General features: G+C 46.1%; 1 protein-coding gene across 1 annotated transcript in view; it reads left to right on the forward strand.

Annotated features, from left to right (window-relative positions):
* LOC310697917 (spectrin alpha chain, non-erythrocytic 1-like) overlaps positions 1 to 23,130 on the forward strand; it is a gene marked incomplete at its 3' end in the record, with an annotated part of 74,146 nt that overhangs the window by 41,632 nt on the left and 9,384 nt on the right. Inside the window, exons 11-18 of the mRNA XM_083484519.1 lie at positions 628 to 765; positions 3,039 to 3,149; positions 3,830 to 3,907; positions 5,748 to 5,903; positions 9,014 to 9,218; positions 12,956 to 13,137; positions 20,079 to 20,322; positions 21,697 to 21,819. Of these exons, the coding sequence (XP_083340645.1) occupies positions 628 to 765; positions 3,039 to 3,149; positions 3,830 to 3,907; positions 5,748 to 5,903; positions 9,014 to 9,218; positions 12,956 to 13,137; positions 20,079 to 20,322; positions 21,697 to 21,819 (1,237 nt within the window). The remainder of the gene's footprint in view (positions 1 to 627; positions 766 to 3,038; positions 3,150 to 3,829; positions 3,908 to 5,747; positions 5,904 to 9,013; positions 9,219 to 12,955; positions 13,138 to 20,078; positions 20,323 to 21,696; positions 21,820 to 23,130) is intronic.

The following is a 23,130-nucleotide window of genomic DNA, read 5'->3' on the forward strand; positions in this document are numbered from 1 at the left end:
AAATGATTAGGAAATGATTGGCAAATTATTGAGGAAATTATTGAGAAATCATTAGGAAATGATTAGGAAATTACTGAGAAATTATTAGGAAATTATTGAGGAAATGGTGGAGAAATTTTTGGGAAATGATGAGGAAGTTATTGAGAAATTACTGGGAAATGATTAGGAAATGATTGAGAAATCATTGGGAGATTATTTGGAAATTATTAGGAAATGATTGAAAAATTATTGGGAAATCATTAGGGAATTATTGACAAATCATTGGGAAATGATTAGGAAATGATTGGCAAATGGTTGGGAAATGGAGAAATTATTGGGAAGTGATTAGGAAGTTCTTGAGAAATTACTGGGAAATGATGGGGAAATGATTGAGATATCATTAGGGAACTATTGACAAATTACTGAGGAATCATTGGGAAATAATTAGAATATTAAAATGAAAATAATATGATGAGAATATTATTAGAATATTATTGGGAAATTCGTGGGAAATAATTGAGAAATTATTAGGAAATGTTCAGGATTGAAAATCTCATTTTTTCCACATTTCCCCCCCCGAAAAAACCCGTTTCCTCTCGTTTCCCCGCCCCCGACCTCTGACCTCTCTCCCCGTCTCCGCCCCCCCAGCTGAGCGTCCTATCGGAGGAGAGAGCCGCCCTCTTGGAATTGTGGGAAGTCCGGCGCCAGCAGTACGAACAGTGCATGGACCTCCAGCTCTTCTACCGGGACACCGAGCAAGTCGACAACTGGATGAGCAAGCAGGAGGTCAGGACTCGAACCCGGAGCCCGGAAGCTTCCGGAAACCCCGGGGTCCCGGGAGGAGGAGGGTCTCTAATTCTGGGGAGACTTGAACCCGGAACCCGGAAGCTTCCGGAAGCCCAGGGTCCCGGGAGGAGGGTCTCTAATGGTGGGGAGACTTGAACCCGGAACCCGGAAGCTTCCGGAAGCCCAGGGTCCCGGGAGGAGGGTCTCTAATGGTGGGGAGGTTCTGATTCGAACCCGGAGCCCAGAAGCTTCCGGAAGGCCGGGGTCCCGGGAGGAGAGGCTCTAACTCGAACCCGGAACCCGAAGGCCTGAGCTCGAACCCGGAACCCAGAGGCCTAACCTCTGACCTCTAAGGACTGAGTTTGAACCCGGAACCCGGAAGCCCAGGGTCCCAGAAGGAGGGTCTCTAACTCGAACCCGGAACCTGGAAGCTTCCGGAAGGCCGGAGTCCGGGAAGGAGGGTCTCTAAGGCCGGAGAGGCTCTGATTCGAACCCGGAACCCGAAGGCCTGAGCTCTGACCCCTAAGGCCTAAACTCGAACCCGGAGCCCGGAAGCTTCCGGAAGCCCAGGGTCCCGGGAGGAGGAGGGTCTCTAACTCGAACCCGGAACCCGAAGGCCTGACCTCTGACTCGAACCCGGAGCCCGGAAGCTTCCGGAAGGATGCCTAACCCCTAACCCAAACCCCTAACCTCCAATGCCTGACCCCGAACTCCCAATGCCTGACCCCTAACCCCCAATGCCTGACCCCTAAGGCCTAACCTCTAACCCTAACCCCCAACCGTAACACAAACCCCTAACCCCCAATGCCTGACCCCTAACCCTCAACCCTAAGGCCTGACCCCTAACCCCCAATGCCTGACCCCTAACCCCCAACCCTAAGGCCTGACCCCTAACCCCCAATGCCTGACCTCTAACCCCCAATGCCTGACCCCTAACCCCTAACCCCCAATGCCTGACCCCTAACCCCCAACCCTAAGGCCTGACCCTTAACCCCCATTGCCTGACCCCTAACTCCCAATGCCTGACCCCTAACCCCCAATGCCTGACCCCTAACCCCCAATGCCTGACCCCTAACCCCCAATGCCTGACCCCTAACTCCCAATGCCTGACCCCTAACCCCCAATGCCTGACCCCTAACCCTCAATGCCTGACTCCTAACCCCCAATGCCTGACCCCTAACCCCCAATGCCTGACCCCTAAGGCCTGACCTCTAACCCTAACCCCTAACCCCCAATGCCTGACCCCTAACCCTAACACCAACCCCTAACCCCCAATGCCTGACCCCTAACCCCCAACTCTAAGGCCTAACCCCCAATCCTAACCCAAACCCCTAACCCCCAATGCCTGACCCCTAACCCCCAACTCTAAGGCCTAACCCCCAATCCTAACCCAAACCCCTAACCCCCAATGCCTGACCCCTAACCCTAACCCTAACACCAACCCCTAACCCCCAATGCCTAACCCCTAACCCCCAATGCCTGACCCCTAACCACCCTCAATGCCTGACCCCTAACCCCAATGCCTGACCCCTAACCCCTAACCCCCAATGCCTGACCCCTAACCCCCAACCCCCAATGCCTGACCCCTAATCCCTAACCCCCAATGCCTGACCCCTAACCCCCAACCCTAAGGCCTAACCCCTAACCCAAACCCCTAACCCCCAATGCCTGACCCCTAACCCCTAACCCCCAATGCCTGACTCCTAACCCCTAACCCCCAATGCCTGACCCCTAACCCCCAATGCCTGACCCCTAACCCCTAACCCCCAATGCCTGACCCCTAACCCCCAATGCCTGATCCCTAACCCCCAATGCCTGACCCCTAACCCCCAACCCTAAGGCCTAACCCCCAACCCAAACCCCTAACCCCCAATGCCTGACCCCTAACCCCCAATGCCTGATCCCTAACCCCTATCCCCCAATGCCTGACCCCTAACCCCCAATGCCTGACCCCTAACCCCCAATGCCTGACCCCTAACCCAAACCCCTAACCCCCAAAGCCTGACCCCTGACCCCTAACCCCTAACTCCCAAACCCTGACCCCTAACCCTGACCCCCAACCTCTAACCCCTACCCCCTAACCCAGGGGTCGGGAATCGCGCAGACGCCGCGCAAAAAAAGACGACCTCATCTGAGATGTGTGATGTCGTATTTTACATAATGATATTAAAATAATAATAAAATAATAATAATAATAAAATAATATTAAAAAGGATAAAATTAATATTTATGATTATTAATTAACGATATTTTAAAATATTAATTTTTCCCAGGCTTTCCTGCTGAACGAAGATCTGGGCGATTCCCTGGACAGCGTGGAAGCGCTGCTGAAAAAACACGAAGATTTTGAGAAATCCCTCAGCGCCCAGGAGGAAAAAATCACCGTAATTCCTTTAATTTTAATAATTTCATAATCGTTTCCATTTTAATAATTAATATTTTAATAATTAACATTTTAATAATTATCATTTTGATAATTCCCACTTCCAATTTGATTTTCACGGTCATCCTTTTCACGGTCATAATGGTCGTTTTCCTTTTTAATTTTCCTATCATTTCCATTTTAATCATTAATATTTTAATAATTAACATTTTAATCATTAACATTTCTACAATTTCCACTTCCAATTTAATTTTCACGGTCATAATGTTCGTTTCCCTTCTGAATTTAACCCAGCATTTCCATTTTAATCATTTCCAGTTTAATCATTAATATTTTAATAATTAACATTTTAATCATTAACATTTCTACAATTTCCATTTCCAATTTAATTTTCACGGTCATAACGTTCGTTTTCCTTCTTAATTTCCCCAGCATTTCCATTTTAAGCATTTCCATTTTAATCATTAATATTTTAATAATTAACATTTTAATCATTAACATTTCTACAATTTCCACTTCCAATTTAATTCCGTTTTCATTCTCATTTAATCATTATCATCGTTGTTGTTATAGTATTATGATTACATTTTGAGGAATTCAAATTGATTTTCCTGGTCATCATTTTCACCATAATAACGGTCATTTCCCTTTTTCATTTTCCTTTTTAATTTCCATTTTTAGGCCCTGGACGAATTTGCCACCAAGCTGATTCAGAACAATCACTACGCCAAAGAGGATGTTTCAAACCGGAGAGACGCGGTAAGTTTATTCCCCCCCCCAAAAAAAAATATTTCCTAATATTTCAATTTATTCTAATTTATTTCATATTCTTTATTATTTCATATTAATTTATTCTAATTTATTTCATATTCTTTTCTTCTATTCCATTCCATTTTATCCCCCTAATATTCCTTATTATTTCAATTTATTCTAATTTATTTCATATTCTTTATTATTTCATATTAATTTATTCTAATTTATTTCATATTCTTTATTATTTCATATTAATTTATTCTAATTTATTTCATATTCTTTTCTTCTATTCCATTTTCTCCCCCTAATATTATTTCAATTTATTCTAATTTATTTCATATTCTTTATTATTTCATATTAATTTATTCTAATTTATTTCATATTCTTTTCTTCTATTCCATTTTTTCCCCCTAATATTATTTCAATTTATTCTAATTTATTTCATATTCCTTATTACTTCATATTAATTTATTCTAATTTATTTCATCTTCTTTTCTTCTATTCTTTTCCATTTTATCCCCTTAATATTTCTTATTATTTCAATTTATTCTAATTTATTTCATATTCTTTTCTTCTATTCTATTCCATTTTCTCCCCCTAATATTTCTTATTATTTCAATTTATTCCAATTTATTTCATATTCTTTATTAATTTATTCTAATTTATTTCATATTCTTTTCTTCTATCCTATTCCATTTTATCCCCCTAATATTTCTTATAATTTCAATTTATTCTAATTTATTTCATAGTCTTTATTATTTCATATTAATTTATTCTAATTTATTTCATATTCTTTATTATTTCATATTAATTTATTCTAATTTATTCCATATTCTTTTCTTCTATTCCATTCCATTTTATCCCCCTAATATTTCTTATTATTTCAATTTATTCTAATTTATTTCATATTCTTTATTAATTTATTCTAATTTATTTCATATTCTTTTCTTCTATTCTTTTCCATTTTCTCCCCCTAATATTTCTTATTATTTAAATTTATTCTAATTTATTTCATATTCTTTATTATGTCATATTAATTTATTCTGATTTATTTCATATTCTTTATTGTTTCATATTAATTTATTCTAATTTATTTCATATTCTTTTTTTCTATTCTTTTCCATTTTATCCCCCTAATATTACATATTATTTCTATTTATTCTAATTTATTTCATATTCTTTATTATTTCATATTAATTTATTCTATTTTATTTCACGTTCTTTTCTTCTATTCTATTCCATTCCATTTTATCCCCCTAATATTTCATATTATTTCTATTTATTCTAATTTATCTCATATTCTTTATTGTTTCATATTCTTTATTTCTATTCTATTCCATTCCCTTTTATCCCCCTAATATTTCATATTATTTCAATTTATCCAATTATATTATATTACATTTATTATTACGTTTATTATATTACATTTATAATTAATGTTATATTTATTATATTGCATTTATTATTAATATTGTTGTATTGCATTTATTATTAATATTATTATATTGCATTTATTATTATATTTCTTGTATTACATTTATTATTAATATTGCAATATATTATATTACATTTGTTATTACGTTTATTATATTACATTTATAATCAATATTATATTTATTATATTGCATTTATTATTAATATTATTATATTGCATTTATTATTAATATTATATTGCATTTATTCTATTTATTGTATTACATTCATTATTAATATTATAATATATTATATTACATTTATTATTCTATTTATTGTGTTCTATTTAGAATTAAGATCATGATATTTAATATATTACATTTATTATTTCTAATTTATTATTATTATTATTATTATTATTATTATTATTCAGCTCTTGAACCGCCGCAACGCCCTCCACGAGAGGGCGCTCCGCCGCCGGGCGCAACTCGCCGACTCCTTCCACCTCCAGCAGTTCTTCCGCGACTCGGACGAGCTGAAGAGTTGGGTCAACGAGAAGATGAAGACCGCCACCGACGAGGCCTACAAGGTACGGGGGCCTGTTTCCTGTCCCACTTCCTGTCGAGGACCCGCCTCCTTCCCCGTTTCCTCTCTGGACCCAGATTCCTGTCTGGGCCCAGATTCCTTCCCATTTCCAATTGGGACCCGGACTCGTTTCCTGTCTGGGCCTGGGCTCCTTTCCCGTTTCCTGTTGGGACCTGGACTCGTTTCCTGTCTGGGCCTGGGCTCCTTCCCCGTTTCCTGCTGGGACTCGGACTCATTTCCTGTCTGGGCCCGGATACTTTCCCGTTTCCTGTCTCGGCCCCGCCTCCTTCCCCGTTTCCTGTCGGGGCCCGGATTCCTTTCCCATTTCCTGTCTGGGCCCGGACTCCTTCCCCGTTTCCTGTCTATGCTCCGCCTCCTTTCCCGTTTCCTCTCTGCACCCAGATTCCTTCCTTGTTTCCTGTCTGGGCCTGGATTCCTTCCCGTTTCCTGTCTGGGCCCGGATACTTCCCCGTTTCCTGTCTGGGCCCGTATTCCTTCCCACTTCCTGTCTGGGTCCAGATACTTCCCCATTTCCTGTCTGGGCCCGGATTCCTTCCCCATTTCCTGTTGGGGCTGGACTTGTTTCCTGTTTGGGCCAGGATTCCTTCCCTGTTTCCTGTCGGGGCCCGGATACTTCCCCATTTCCTCTCAAGGTCCAGATTCCTTTCCCATTTCCTGTCTGGGCCCGGATTCCTTCCCCATTTCCTGTTGGGGCTGGACTTGTTTCCTGTTTCCTGCTGGGGCCCAGATTCTTTTCCCGTTTCCTGTTGGGGCTGGACTTGTTTCCTGTTTGCTGTCGGGGCCCGGATACTTTCCCGTTTCCTGTCTCGGCCCCGCCTCCCTCCCCGTTTCCTGTCGTGGCCCGGATTCCTTTCCCATTTCCTGTCTTGGCCTGGACTCATTCCCCGTTTCCTGTCTATGCTCCGCCTCCTTTCCCATTTCCTGTCGGGGGCCAGATTCCTTCCCTGTTTCCTGTCTGGGCCCAAATTCCTTTTCTCTATCCTGTCGGGAGACCAGATTCCTTCCCCATTTCCTGTTGGGGCTGGACTTGTTTCCTGTTTCCTGTCTGGGCCCGGATTCCTTTCCCATTTCCTGTTGGGGCTGGACTTGTTTCCTGTTTCCTGTCGGGCCCCAGATTCTTTCCCCATTTCCTGTTGGGGCTGGACTTGTTTCCCATTTCCTGTCTGGGCTTGGGCTCCTTTCCCGTTTCCTGTCTCGGCCTGGACTCGTTTCCTGTCTGGGCTTGGGTTCCTTTCCCGTTTCCTGTCTGGGCCTGGGCTCTTCCCATTTCCAATTGGGACCCGGACTCGTTTCCTGTCTGGGCCTGGGCTCCTTCCCCGTTTCCTGCTGGGACTCGGACTCGTTTCCTGTCTGGACCCGTTTTCTGTCCCGTTTCCTGTCTCAGCCCCGCCTCCTTCCCCGTTTCCTCTCTGGACCCAGATTCCTTCCTTGTTTCCTGTCTGGGCCCGGATTCCTTTCCCATTTCCTGTTGGGACACGGATTCCTTTCCCATTTCCTGTAAAGGCCCAGATTCCTTTCCCATTTCCTGTCGGGGCCCGGATACGTCCCCATTTCCTGTCTGGGCCCGGATTCCTTCCCCATTTCCTGTTGGGGCTGGACTTGTTTCCTGTTTCCTGTCTAGGCCCAGATTCCTTCCCCATTTCTCTTCTTGGCCCCGCCTCCTTTCCCGTTTCCTGTCTGGACCCAGATACTTTCCCGTTTCCTGTCTGGGCCCGGATTCCTTCCCCATTTCCTGTTGGGGCTGGACTTGTTTCCCATTTTTTGTCTGGGCTTGGGCTCCTTTCCCACTTCCTGTCTCGGCCTGGACTCGTTTCCTGTCTGGGCTTGGGCTCCTTTCCCGTTTCCTGTCTGGGCCTGGGCTCTTCCCGTTTCCAGTTGGGACCCGGACTCGTTTCCTGTCTGGGCCTGGGCTCGTTTCCTGTTGAGACCCGGACTCGTTTCCTGTCTGGGCCTGGGCTTCTTCCCCGTTTCCTGCTGGGACTCGGACTCGTTTCGTGTCTGGGCCCGGATACTTTCCCGTTTCCTGTCTCGGCCCCTCCTCCTTCCCCGTTTCCTGTCGTGGCCCGGATTCCTTTCCCATTTCCTGTCTGGGCCTGGACTCCTTCCCCATTTCCTGTCTATGTTCCGCCTCCTTTCCCGTTTCCTGTCAGGGGCCGGATTCCTTCCCTGTTTCCTGTCTAGGCCCAAATTCTTTTCCTGTTTCCTGTCGGTAGACCAGATTCCTTTCCAATTTCCTGTTGGGGCTGGACTTGTTTCCTGTTTCCTGTCTGGGCCCGGATTCCTTCCCCATTTCCTGTTGGGGCTGGACTTGTTTCCCATTTTTTGTCTGGGTTTGGGCTCCTTTCCCACTTCCTGTCTCGGCCTGGACTCGTTTCCTGTCTGGGCTTGGGCTCCTTCCCCGTTTCCTGCTGGGACTCGGACTCATTTCCTGTCTGGGCCCGGATACTTTACTGTTTCCTGTCTCGGCCCCGCCTCCTTCCCCGTTTCCTCTCTGGACCCAGATTCCTTCCTTGTTTCCTGTCTGGGCCCGTATTCCTTCCCTGTTTCCTGTCTGGGCCCGGATACTTCCCCGTTTCCTGCCTGGGCCCAGATTCCTTTCCTGTTTCTTGTCTAGGCCCCAGCTCCTTTCCCCTTTCCTGTCGGGAGCCGGATTCCTTCCCTGTTTCCTTTCTGGGCCCAAATTCCTCTCCTGTTTCTTGTCGGGAGACCAGATTCCTTTCTCATTTCCTATCTGGGCCTCGCCTCCTTCCCCATTTCCTGTTGGGGGCCGAATACTTCCCCGTTCACTGTCGGGGGCCCAGATTCCTTTCCCATTTCCTGTTGGGGCTGGACTTGTTTCCTGTTTCCTGTCTAGGCCCCGCCTCCTTTCCCGTTTCCTGTTGGACTCCCCGTTTCTTGTCTAGGCCCCAGCTCCTTTCCCGTATCCTGTTTGAGCCCGGATTCCTTTCCCATTTCCTGTCTGGGCCCGGACTCCCTTCCTGTTTCCTGTCTAGGCCCCGCCTCCTTTCCCGTTTCCTGCTAGGGCCTGGACTCATTTCCTGTTGCGGCCCGGATTCCATTCCCGTTTCCCGTTTCCCTTTCCCCCCATTGCAGGATCCGTCCAACCTGCAGGGCAAAGTCCAGAAGCACCAGGCCTTTGAGGCCGAGCTCTCGGCCAATCAGAGCCGGATCGACGGCCTGGAGAAGGCGGGGCAGAAGCTGACGGACACCCAGCACTACGCCTCCGAGGAGGTGGAGGCCCGGCGGAGCGAGGTCCTCAGCCTGTGGAAGAAGCTTCTGGAAGCCACCGAGCTGAAAGGTGGGGGGGTTATTAGGAGTATTAGGAGTAGTAGTAGTAGTAGTATTAGTAGTATTAGTATTATTAGTGTTAGTATTATCATTATTGGTGGTTGTGTTAGTGGTGGTATTAGTACTAGTAGTAGTAGTAGTAGTAGTAGTAGTAGTAGTAGTAGTAGTAGTATTGGTATTATCAGTATTAATATTATCATTAGTGTTATCATTATTAGTATTAGTATTGGTATTGGTATTATCAGTATTAGTATTATCATTAGTATTATTATTATTAGTGGTGGTGGTGGTGGTGGTGGTATTATCAGTATTAGTATTATCATTAGTGTTATCATTATTATTGTTATTATTATTAGTAGTAGTAGTAGTAGTATTGGTATTATCAGTATTAGTATTATCATTAGTGTTATTGTTGTTGTTATTATTATTAGCAGTAGTAGTAGTAGTATTGGTGTTAGTATCAGTAGTAGTGGTATTAGTGGTATTAGTGATATTAGTGGTATTAGTGGTGGTATTAGTATTAGTATTATTAACTATAATACCAATAGTATTAGTATCACTATGAATACTATCAGTATATGTTGGTGTTGCTAGTAGTAGTATCGGTATTATTGATTTTAGTATTGCTATTAGTGATAATAATATTAATCAGTCTTGTAATACTAGTACTAAAAGTATTAATATTAATACTATCAGTATATGTCAGTATTATCATTAGTCAGGATTATTATTAGTGGTATTATTAGTATTAGTGTTATTAATATAATTAGTAGTTTTATTAGTATTATTAGTGGTGTTAGTAGTATTGGTAGTAGTGTTATTAGTATTATAACTATTAATCAGTATAATCAGTATTATAACTATAATACCAATACTATTAGTATTACTATTAATGCTATTAGTATATGTCATTATTGTTAGTAGTATTATCAGTATTATTGATTTTGGTATTACTCTTAGTAATAACAGTATTCATTAGTCTTATGATACCAGTACTAGAAGTATTACTGTTAATACTATTAGTATGTGTGCTATCAGTAGTATCATCAGTATTAGTATTGCTAATGTTATTAATTAGCATTGTAATACTGATACTGGTAGTATTGCTATTAATACTGCTAGTACATGTTAGTGTTGTTAGTGTTATCAGTGTAATCGATTTTAGTATTACTACCAGTAATAACAATATTCAATAGTCTTATAATACTAGTACTAAACGTATTGCTGTTAATACTATTAGTGTATATTTGTGTTATTAGTAGTATCATCAGTATTAGTATTGATAATGTTATTAATTAGCATTGTAATACTGATACTGGTGATATTGATATTAATACTATTATAGATATATAGATATAGATATAGATATGTATTATTAGTGGTATTAGTAGTATTGATAATATCATTAATTAGTATTACTATTACTTCTATCAGTATATATGTACTGATATATGCAGTGTGTGTGTGTGTGTGTGTGTGTGTGTGTGTGTGTGTGTACACACACTTTTTGTTTTTATTATTACTATTATGACCTTTATTACTAATACCACTATTTTACTACTACTACTACTACTGCTACGGCTACTGCTACTGCTACTACTGTCTGAGTTTTTTTGTTTTTATTATTACTATTATAATCATTTTATTACTATTACTATTACCACTATCATCATCATCATCATCATCATCATCACTACTACTGCTGCTGCTATTACTATCACTATTACTATTACTACTGCTGCTAGATTACTATTATTATTACTGTTGTTGTTGTTGTTGTTGTTGTTGTTGTTGTTGTTGTTGTTGTTGTTGTTGTTGTTTACTACTATCATTACTACTACTACCACCACTGTCTTTGAGATTTTTTGGTTTTTATTATTACTATTATAACCATTTTATTACTATTATCATTATCATTATCACTATCACTATTACTACTACTACTACTAGTAGTAGTAGTAGTAGTACTGCTATTACTATCACTATTACAATTACTCATGCCACTAGTACTACTAGTGGTAGTACTATTACTATTATTACTATTACCACTATCACTTTTATCACTGCTATTATTGCTGCTATCACTACTACAAGTAGTGCTAGTACTAGTGGTAGTAGTACTACTGTTACTATATCACTATATTGCTATTGCTATTATTATTATTATTATTATTATTATTGCTGCTGCTGCTATTGTTGTTGTTGTTTTGTTGTTGTTACTATTATTACTGTTACTACTAGCACAGCTACTGTTACCATATTACTACTAGTATTATTGCCACTATTATTACTGCTATCACTGCTATTACTATCACTATTATTACTGCTGCTAGCACTGCTGCTGCTGCTATTACTGCTATTATTACTATTATTATTATTACTGCTGTTGTTACTACTATTAGTACTAAACCCTCCCCCCCCACCCCAGGGGTCAAGCTGCGGGAAGCCAACCAGCAGCAGCAGTTCAACCGCAACGTGGAGGACATTGAGTTGTTACTACTACTACTATTTTATTTATTATTATTATTATTATTATTATTATTATTATTATTATTATTATTATTATTGCTGCTATCATTACTACCATTACTACTATTATTAGTGCTAGTACTAGTGGTGGTAGTACTACTATTGCTACTGTTGCTATATTACTATGTTACCATTACTATTATTACTATTATTACTATTATTACTATTACTACTACTACTACTATTACTACTACTACTACTACTACTACTACTACTACTACTACTATTACTAAACCCTCCCCTCCCTCTCCCCCCGCCCCAGGGGTCAAGCTGCGGGAAGCCAACCAGCAGCAGCAGTTCAACCGCAACGTGGAGGACATTGAGTTGTTACTACTACTACTATTTTATTTATTATTATTATTATTATTATTATTATTATTATTATTATTATTGCTGCTATCATTACTACCATTACTACTATTATTAGTGCTAGTGCTAGTGGTAGTAGTACTACTATTTCTACTATTACTATATTGCTATATTCCTGCTATTATTATTATTACTACTACTATTACTATTATTATTACTATTACTATTATTGCTATTATTACTATTACTATTATTGCTATTACTATTATTAGTGCTATTATTACTAAACCCTCCCCTCCCTCCCCCCCTCCCCAGGGGTCAAGCTGCGGGAAGCCAACCAGCAGCAACAATTCAACCGCAACGTGGAGGACATTAGTAGTAGTAGTAGTAGTAGTAGTAGTAGTAGTAGTAGTAGTAGTAGTAGTAGTAGTATTACTACCATTACTACTATTATTAGTGATAGTACTAGTGGTAGTAGTAGTACTATTGCTACCATTGCTATATTATTATTATTATCATCATCATCATCATCATCACTATTACTATTATTACTATTATTATTACTACTACTACTATTACTAAACCCTCCCCTCATTCTCCCCCCGCCCCAGGGGTCAAGCTGCGGGAAGCCAACCAGCAGCAACAGTTCAACCGCAACGTGGATGACGTTGTTGTTGTTACTACTACTACTACTAATTTATTATTATTATTATTATTAGTAGTAGTAGTAGTAGTACCACCACTACTATTTCTACTATTACTTTATCACTATTACTACTACTACTACTACTACAAGTAGTAGTAGCAGTAGTAGCAGCAGCAGTAGTATTTCTACTATTACTTTATTACTATTATTACTATTATTACTACTACTACTATTACTACTCAACCCCCCGCCTCCCTCCCCAGGGGTCAAGCTGCGCGAAGCCAACCAGCAGCAGCAGTTCAACCGCAACGTGGAGGACATTGAGTTGTGGCTCTACGAGGTCGAAGGTCACCTGGCCTCCGACGACTACGGGAAGGACCTCACCAACGTCCAGAACCTCCAGAAGAAACACGCCCTGCTGGAGGCCGACGTGGCCGCCCACCAGGTGACGATTAGTATTAAATAATAATAATACTAGTAATAATACTAGTAATAATAATAATAATAATAATAATAATAATAATAATAATAATAATAATAATAAATGAATGGTTATTATTTTATTATTATGTTTTTTATTATTTTATTGTTCTTATTTTATTTTTATTTTATTCCTATTCCTATTTTATTTTATTCCTATTCTTATTTTATTTCATTCTTATTTTATTCCTATTCTTATCTTATTTTATTCTTATTTTATTTTATTCTTATTTTATTTTATTTTTATTTTATTCCTATTCTTATTTTATTCTTATTCTTATTCTTATTTTATTTTATTTTATTTTTATTTTATTCCTATTCCTATTCCTATTTTATTTTTATTCTTATTCTTATTTTATTTTATTTTTATTTTATTCTTATTTTATTTTATTCTTATTTTATTCCTATTCTTATTCTTATTCCTATTCTTATTCTTATTTTATTTTAATCTTATTTTATTTTATTTTTATTTTATTCCTATTCCTATTTTATTTTTATTCTGATTCTTATTTTATTTTATTCTTATTTTATTCTTATTTTATTTTATTTTTAATTTATTCCTATTCTTATTTTATTCTTATTCTTATTCTTATTTTGTTTTTATTTTATTCTTATTTTATTTTATTTTTATTCTATTCTTATTTTATTTTATTTTTATTTTATTCCTAGTCTTATTTTATTTTTATTCTTATTCTTATTTTGTTTTTATTTTATTCTTATTTTATTCCTATTCCTATTCTTATTTTATTCTTATTCTTATTTTATTTTATTCTTTTTTTTATTCCTATTCCTATTCTTATTTTATTCTTATTCTTATTCTTATTTTATTCTTATTCTTATTCTTATTTTATTCCTTTTCTTATTCTTTTTTTATTTTATTCTTATTTTATTCTTATTCCTATTCTTATTTTATTTTATTCTTATTTTATTTTAGTTTATTCTTATTTTATTCCTATTCTTATTTTATTCTTATTCTTATTTTATTTTTATTCTTATACTTATACTTATTCTTATTCTTATTCTTATTCTTATTCCTATTATACGTGGCCACCCACCGGGTGCCGTTTATTACTATTAATATTAAAAAATAATAATAAATCATAATAAATGAATTATTATTATCATTTTATTCTTATTTTTATTATTATTACTATGATGATGATTTTATTCTTATTCTTATTATTTTTATTATTAGGGGTCAGGGGCTATGGGGCGCCCCCTCCTTAGGGGTCAGGGGCTATGGGGCACCCCCTCTCCTCCTTAGGGGTCAGGGGCTATTGGGGCACCCCCTCTCCTCCTTAGGGGTCAGGGGCTATTGGGGCGTCCCCTCTCCTCCTTAGGGGTCATGGGCTATTGGGGCGCCCCCTCTCCTCCTTAGGGGTCAGGGGCTATTGGGGCGCCCCCTCTCCTCCTTAGGGGTCAGGGGCTATTGGGGTGCCCCTCTCCTCCTTAGGGGTCAGGGGCTATTGGGGTGCCCCTCTCCTCCTTAGGGGTCAGGGGCTATGGGGTGCCCCCTCTCCTCCTTAGGGGTCAGGGGCTATTGGGGTGCCCCCTCTCCTCCTTAGGGGTCAGGGCCTCTCCGGGCGCCCCCCACAGGCTTTCCCTACCCCATCGCCCCTTTTCTCCCCCCTCGGGGTTATGGGTCCCCGCCGTGGGTCGCCGGCCTCAGCCGCCCCCTCTCCTTAGGGGTCAGGGGCTATTGGGGCGCCCCCTCTGCTCCTTAGGGGTTAGGGGATCTGAGGGCGCCCCCCACAGGCTTTCCCTACCCCATTGCCCCTTTTCCTCCCCCCCTCGGGGTTATGGGTCTCTTCCATGGGTCGCCATCCTCAGCCACCCCTCACGCACGACACTCCCTTCCCAGGCTCCTCCTTAGGGGTCAGGGGCTATCGGGGCGCCCCCTCTCCTGCTTAGGGGTCAGGGGCTCTCAGGGTGCCCCTCTCCTGCTTAGGGGTCAGGGGCTATGGGGTGCCCCCTCTCCTGCTTAGGGGTCAGGGGCTCTCAGGATGCCCCCTCTCCTTCTTAGGGGTCAGGGGCTCTCAGGACGCCCCCTCTCCTCCTTAGGGGTCAGGGGCTATTGGGGCGCCCCCTCTCCTCCTTAGGGGTCAGGGGCTATTGTGGTGCCCCCTCTCCTCCTTAGGGGTCAGGGGCTATTGGGGCGCCCCCTCTCCTGCTTAGGGGTCAGCGGCTATGGGGCGCCCCCTCTCCTCCTTAGGGGTCAGGAGCTATGGGGAGCCCCCTCTCCTCCTTAGGAGTCAAGGGCTATGGGGCGTCCCCTCTCCTCCTTAGGGGTCAGGGGCTATTGGGGCACCCCCTCTCCTCCTTAGGGGTCAGGGGCTATTGGGGCGCCCCCTCTCCTGCTTAGGGGTCAGCGGCTATGGGGCGCCCCCTCTCCTCCTTAGGGGTCAGGGGCTATGGGGCGCCCCCTTTCCTCCTTAGGGGTCAGGGACTCTCGGGATGCCCTTCCCCTCAGCGCCAGGGGCTATGGGGCACCTCCTCTCCTCCTTAGGGGTCAGGGCCTCTCAGGTCGCCCCCCACAGGCTTTCCCTACCCCCTCGCCCCTTTTCCTCCCCCCCTTGGGGTTATGGGTCTCCTCTGTGGGTCGCGGGCCTCAGTCGCCCCCTCTCCTTAGGGGTCAGGGGCTATGGGGCGCCCCCTCTCCTGCTTAGGGGTCAGGGGTTATTGGGGCGCCCCCTCTCCTTAGGGGTCAGGGGCTATGGGGTGCCCCCTCTCCTCCTTAGGGGTCAGGGGCTATTGAAGCGCTCCTCCTCCTTAGGGGTCAGGGGCTATTGAAGCGCTCCTCCTTCTTAGGGGTCAGGGGCTCTCAGGGCGCCCCCTCTCCTCCTTAGGGGTCAGGGGCTATTGGGGCGCCCCCTCTCCTTAGGGGTCAGGGGCTATGGGGTGCCCCCTCTCCTTAGGGGTCAGGGGCTATGGGATGCCCCCTCTCCTCCTTAGGGGTCAGGGGCTATTGGGGCACCCCCTCTCCTCCTTATGGGTCAGGGGCTCTCAGGGCGCCCCCTCTCCTCCTTAGGGGTCAGGGGCTATTGGGGTGCCCCCTCCCCTCCTTAGGGGTCAGGGGCTCTCGGGGTGCCCCCTCTCCTCCTTAGGGGTCAGGGCCTCTCAGGGCGCCCCCCACAGGCTTTCCCTACCCCACCGCCCCTTTTCCTCCCCCCCTCGGGGTCTATGGGTCTCCGCCGTGGGTCGCCGGCCTCAGCCGCCCCCTCTCCTTAGGGGTCAGGGGCTATTGGGGTGCTCCCTCTCCTCCTTAGGGGTCACCCCCCACAAGGTTTCCTTACCCCACCGCCCCATTTCTCCCCCACTCGGGGTTATGGGTCTCCTCCGTGGGTCGCCGTCCTCAGCCGCCCCTCACGCGCGACGTTCCCCCCGCAGGACCGGATCGACGGCATCGCCATCCAAGCCCCCTCTCCTCCTTAGGGGTCAGGGGCTCTCGGGGCGCCCCCTCTCCTCCTTAGGGGTCAGGAGCTATGGGTCACCCCCTCCGCTCCTTAGGGGTCAGGGTCTCTCAGGGCACCCCCTCTCCTACTTAGGGGTCAGGGCCTCTCAGGGTTTCCCTACCCCATACTCCCTTTTCCTCCCCTCCTCGGGGTCTATGGGTCTCCTCTGTGGGTCGCCGACCTCAGCCGCCCCCTCTCCTTAGGGGTCAGGGGCTATTGGGGCGCCCCCCACAGACTTTCCCTACCCCCTCGCCCCTTTTCCTCCCCCCCTCGGGGTTATGGGTCTCCTCTGTGGGTCGCCGGCCTCAGCCACCCCCTCTCCTTAGGGGTCAGGGGCTCTCAGGGTCCCCCCTCTCCTCCTTAGGGGTCAGGGGCTATGGGGCGCCCCTTATCCTACTTAGGGGTCAGGGCCTCTCAGGGTTTCCCTACCCCATACTCCCTTTTCTCCCCCCCTCGGGGTTATGGGTCTCCGCCGTGGGTCGCCGGCCTCAGCCGCCCCCTCTTCTTAGGGGTCAGGGGCTATTGGGGGCGCCCCTCTCCTCCTTAGGGGTCAGGGGCTCTCAGGGTGCCCCCCACAGGGCGCCCCACTTTTCTCCCCCACTCGGGGTTATGGGTCTCCGCCGTGGGTCGCCATCCTCAGCCGCCCCTCACGCACGACTCTCCCTTCCCCCTCGCCTCCTTAGGGGTCAGGGGCTATGGGGCGCCCCCTCTTCTCCTTAGGGGTCAGGGGCTCTCAGGACGCCCCTCTTCTCCTTAGGGGTCAGGGGCTATGGGGCGCCCCCTCTCCTACTTAGGGGTCAGGAGCTATGGGGCGCTCCCTCTCCTCCTTAGGGGTTGGGCTCTCAGAGCGCCCCCACCCCTCCTTAGGGGTCAGGGGCTATTGGGGCGCCCCCTCTCCTCCTTAGGGGTCAGGGGCTATGGGGCACCCCTTCTCAGGGGTCAGGGCCTCTCCGGGCGCCCCCCACAGGCTTTCCCTCCCCCACCGCCCCTTTTCTCTCCCACTCGGGGTCTATGGGTCTCCTCCGTGGGTCGCCGTCCTCAGCCGCCCCTCACGCACGACCCTCCCTTCCCAGGAGTGCCCCCTCTGCTCCTTTGGGGTCAGGGACTTTCAGGGCGCCCCCTCTTCTCCTTAGGGGTCAGGGGCTCTCGGGACGCCCCTCTTCTCCTTAGGGGTCAGGGGCTATTGGGGCGCACCTTCTCCTGCTTAGGGGTCAGGCGCTATGGGGCGCCCCTTCTCCTGCTTAGGGGTCAGGGGCTCTCGGGGCGCCCCTTATCCTACTTAGGGGTCAGGGCCTCTCAGGGTTTCCCTACCCCATACTCCCTTTTCCTCCTCCCCTCGGGGTTATGGGTCTCCGCCGTGGGTCGCCGTCCTCAGCCGCCCCTCACGCGCGATGCTCCCTCCCCAGGAGCGCCCCCTCTGCTCCTTAGGGGTCAGGGGCTCTCAGGGCACCCCTTCTCCTGCTTAGGGGTCAGAGGCTCTCAGGGCGCCCCCTCTCCTACTTAGGGGTCAGGGGCTATTGGGGCGCCCCTTCTCCTGCTTAGGGGTCAGGCGCTATGGGGCGCCCAGTCTCCTCCTTAGGAGTCAGGGGCTCTCAGGGCGCCCCTTATCCTACTTAGGGGTCAGGGCCTCTCAGGGTTTCCCTACCCCATACTCCCTTTTCCTCCCCCCTCGGGGTTATGGGTCTCTTCCGTGGGTCGCCGGCCTCAGCCGCCCCTCACGCACGACTCTCCCTTCCCAGGCTCCTCCTTAGGGGTCAGGGGCTATTGGGGCGCCCAGTCTCCTCCTTAGGGGTCAGGGGCTATGGGGCGCCCCCTCTCCTCCTTAGGCGCTCCCTTACCCCTCGCCTCCTTAGGGGTCAGGGGCTCTCAGGGCGCCCCTTCTCCTGCTTAGGGGTCAGGAGCTATGGGTCGCCCCCTCCGCTCCTTAGGGGTCAGGGTCTCTTGGGGCGCCCCCTCTCCTACTTAGGGGTGAGGGGCTCTCAGGGCACCCCCTCTCAATGGTCAGGGGCTATGGGGCGCTCCCTCCCCTCCTAAGGGGTCAGGGGCTCTCAGGGCGCCCCCCACAGAGCGCCCCCCACTTTTCTCCCCCCCTCGGGGTCTATGGGTCTCCTCCGTGGGTCTTCCGTCCTCAGCTGCCCCTCACGCACGACACTCCCTTCCCCCTCGCCTTCTTAGGGGTCAGGGGCTATGGGGCGCCCCCTCTCCTGCTTAGGGGTCAGGGGCTCTCAGGTCGCCCCCTCTCCTCCTTAGGAGTCAGGGGCTCTCAGGGCGCCCCTTATCCTACTTAGGGGTCAGGGCCTCTCAGGGTTTCCCTATCCCATACTCCCTTTTCCTCCCCCCCTTGGGGTTATGGGTCTCTTCCGTGGGTCGCCGGCCTCAGCCGCCCCTCACGCACGACTCTCCCTTCCCAGGCTCCTCCTTAGGGGTCAGGGGCTATTGGGGTGCCCCTCTCCTCCTTAGGGGTCAGGGGCTATCGGGGCGCCCAGTCTCCTCCTTAGGGGTCAGGGGCTATGGGGCGCCCCCTCTCCTCCTTAGGCGTTCCCTTCCCCCTCGCCTCCTTAGGGGTCAGGGGCTCTCAGGGCGCCCCTTCTGCTTAGGGGTCAGGGGCTATGGGTCGCCCCCTCCGCTCCTTAGGGGTCAGGGTCTCTCGGGGCGCCCCCTCTCCTACTTAGGGGTGAGGGGCTCTCAGGGCACCCCCTCTCAATGGTCAGGGGCTATGGGGCGCTCCCTCCCCTCCTTAGGGGTCAGGGCCTCTCAGGACGCCCCCCACAGGGCGCCCCCCACTTTTCTCCCCCCCTCGGGGTCTATGGGTCTCCTCCGTGGGTCTTCCGTCCTCAGCCGCCCCTCACGCACGACTCTCCCTTCCCAGGAGCACCCCCTCTGCTCCTTAGGGGTCAGGGGCTCTCAGGGCACCCCTTATCCTACTTAGGGGTCAGGGCCTCTCAGGGTTTCCCTACCCCATACTCCCTTAGGGGTCAGGGGCGCCCCCTCTCCTACTTAGGGGTGAGGGGCTCTCAGGGCACCCCCTCTCAATGGTCAGGGGCTATGGGGTGCTCCCTCCCCTCCTTAGGGGTCAGGGGCTCTCAGGGCGCCCCCCACAGGGTGCCCCCACTTTTCTCCCCCCCTCGGGGTCTATGGGTCTCCTCCGTGGGTCGCCGTCCTCAGCTGCCCCTCACGCACGACTCTCCCTTCCCAGGAGCACCCCCTCTGCTCCTTAGGGGTCAGGGGCTCTCAGGGCACCCCTTATCCTACTTAGGGGTCAGGGCCTCTCAGGGTTTCCCTACCCCATACTCCCTTAGGGGTCAGGGGCTATTGGGGGCGCCCCTTCTCCTCCTTAGGGGTCGGGGCCTCTCCGGGCGCCCCCACTTTTCTCCCCCCTCGACTATGGGTCTATGGGTCTCCTCCGTGGGTCGCCGTCCTCAGCCGCCCCTCACGCCCGACGCTCCCTCCGCAGGACCGGATCGACGGCATCGCCATCCAAGCCCGCCAGTTCCAGGAGGCTGGCCATTTTGACGCCGGAAACATCCGGAAGAAGCAGGAGGCCCTGGGGGCGCGGTACGAGGCCCTGCGCGACCCCATGGCGGCCCGGAAGCAGAAGCTGGCCGACTCGCTCCGCCTCCAGCAGCTCTTCCGGGACGTGGAGGACGAGGAGACCTGGATCCGGGAGAAGGAGCCCATTGCCGCCTCCACCAACCGAGGTTCATTAGTCGTTCGTCATCAATTAATAATAATAATAATAATAATAAATCATGGCAGGGGGTTGGACTCGATGGCCCTTGTGGTCTCTTCCAACTCTACAGTTCTATGATTCTATGATTCTAGGATAATAAATCATAATCAATTGATCATAATCATAATCAATTAATAATCAATTAATAATAATAATAATGAATCCTTCATTCGTTAATCGCCGCCGAGGTTATTAATTGGTCGTCTTTAATTGCTTTAATTTGTTTGATTTTTTAATTTTAATTTTGATTTTATATTATGTTATATTGTATTATTTTATATTTTAATTTTATATTTTATATGATTACTTTAGGTTTTAGATTCTATGATGTTATTATATTGTATTATTTTATATTTAAATTTTATATTTCATATTGTTCCTTTACATTTTAGATTTTAGATTATGCTGTTATATTGTATTATTTTATATTTTAATTTTATATTTTAGGTTATTACTTTATATTTTAGATTTTAGATTATATTATTCGATTATATTATTAAATCTTTTATATTATATTATTATATTAAATTATATCTTTTATATTATTTTATCTTTTATATTTTCTTTTATCTTTCATCTTTTAATTTTATATATTATATTATATTATATTATATTATATTATATTATATTATATTATATTATATATTTTAATTTAATATATTATATTATATATTTATATATTATATTTTATATTGCATTATTATTTCCACACTGATGATGATGATTAGTGGGTGACGATGTCCACATAATAATAATAATAGTAATTATCATCATCAGTGTGGAATAGATCATAAATATTAATAAATAATTCATAGCTTTAATATTACTTATTCTTATTATAAGTATTAGTAGTACTATTATTACTATTACTATTATTAATTGGTAGTTATTAATATTTATGATCTATTCCACACCGTTGTTTATTATCATTATATTTTTTATTATTATTATTATTATTATTATTATTATTATTATTATTATTATTATTATTATTATTGAAACCCAGCCAGCTGGGCGGGAAATAATATATTATTATTATTATTATTATTATTATTATTATTATTACTATTACTATTATTATTATTGAAAACCAGCCAGATGGGCGGGAAATCATATTTTATTATTATTATCATTATTATTATTATTATTATTATTATTATTATTATTATTATTGAAACCCAGCCAGATGGGCAGGAAATCATATATTATTATTATTGTTATTATTATTATTATTATTATTATTGAAACCCAGCCAGATGGGCGGGAAATCATTTTTTTTTATTATTATTATTATTATTATTATTATTATTATTATTATTATTACTATTATTATCCCTTCCAGGCAAGGACCTCATTGGGGTCCAGAACCTCTTGAAGAAGCACCAGGCCTTGCAGGCGGAAATTGCCGGACACGAACCCCGGATCAAGGCCGTCACTCAGAAGGGGAACACCATGGTGGAAGAAGGTGGGTCCGAAGGGGGGACCCCTTTGGCCGAGGGTTAGGGTTGGGTTAGGGGTCAGTGCTAGGCTTGGGTTAGGGGTTAGGGGTCAGGGCTAGGGTTGGGTTAGGGTTAGGGGCAGTGCTAGGGTTGGGTTAAGGTTAGGGGTCAGGGCTAGGGTTGGGTTAGGGGTTGGGGTTAGGGTTGGGTTAGGGTTAGGGGTCAGGGCTAGGGTTGGGTTAGGGGTTGGGGTTGGGGTTAGGGGGCAGTGCTAGGCTTGGGTTAGGGGTTAGGGGTTGGGGTTAGGGTTGGGTTAGGGGTCAGGGCTAGGGTTGGGTTAGGGTTAGGGGTCAATGCTAGGCTTGGGTTAGGGGTTAGGGGTTGGGGTTAGGGTTGGGTTAGGGTTAGGGGTCAGGGCTAGGGTTGGGTTAGGGTTAGGGGTCAATGCTAGGGTTGGGTTAGGGGTTAGGGGTCAGGGCTAGGGTTGGGTTAGGGTTGGGGTTGGGGTTAGGGGGCAGTGCTAGGCTTGGGTTAGGGGTTAGGGGTTGGGGTTACTGTTGGGTTAGGGTTAGGGGTCAGTGCTAGGGTTAGGGGTCAGGGGTCAATGCTAGGGTTGGGTTGGGGTTAGGGGTCAGGGCTAGGGTTGGGTCAGGGTTAGGGGTTAGTGGTAGGGTTGGGTCAGGGTTAGGGGTCAGTGCTAGGGTTAGGGGTCAGTGCTAGGGTTAGGGGTCAGTGCTAGGGTTGGGTTGGGGTTCGGAAGCAGGTTCAGGTTAGGGGTCAATGCTAGAGTTAGGGGTCAATGCTAGGCTTAGGGATCAGTGCTTGGGTTGGGTTAGGGGTCAATGCTAGGGGTCAATGCTAGGGTTGGGTCAGGGTTAGGGGTCAATGCTAGCCTTGGGCTAGGGTTAGGGGTCAGGGCTAGGGTTGGGTTAGGGTTAGGGGTCAGGGCTAGGGTTGGGTTAGGGTTAGGGGTCAGGGCTAGGGTTGGGTTAGGGGTTGGGGTTAGGGTTGGGTTAGGGTTAGGGGTCAGGGCTAGGGTTGGGTTAGGGGTTGGGGTTGGGGTTAGGGGGCAGTGCTAGGCTTGGGTTAGGGGTTAGGGGTTGGGTTTAGGGTTGGGTTAGGGTTAGGGGTCAGTGCTAGGGTTAGGGGTCAGGGGTCAATGCTAGGGTTGGGTTGGGGTTAGGGGTCAGGGCTAGGGTTGGGTCAGGGTTAGGGGTTTGTGGTAGGGTTGGGTCAGGGTTAGGGGTCAGTGCTAGGGTTAGGGGTCAGTGCTAGGGTTAGGGGTCAGTGCTAGGGTTGGGTTGGGGTTCGGAAGCAGGTTCAGGTTAGGGGTCAAT

Source organism: Podarcis liolepis (genome assembly GCF_965112155.1).
Source record: "Podarcis liolepis genome assembly, chromosome: Z".
Classification (NCBI taxonomy): Eukaryota; Metazoa; Chordata; class Lepidosauria; order Squamata; family Lacertidae; genus Podarcis; species Podarcis liolepis.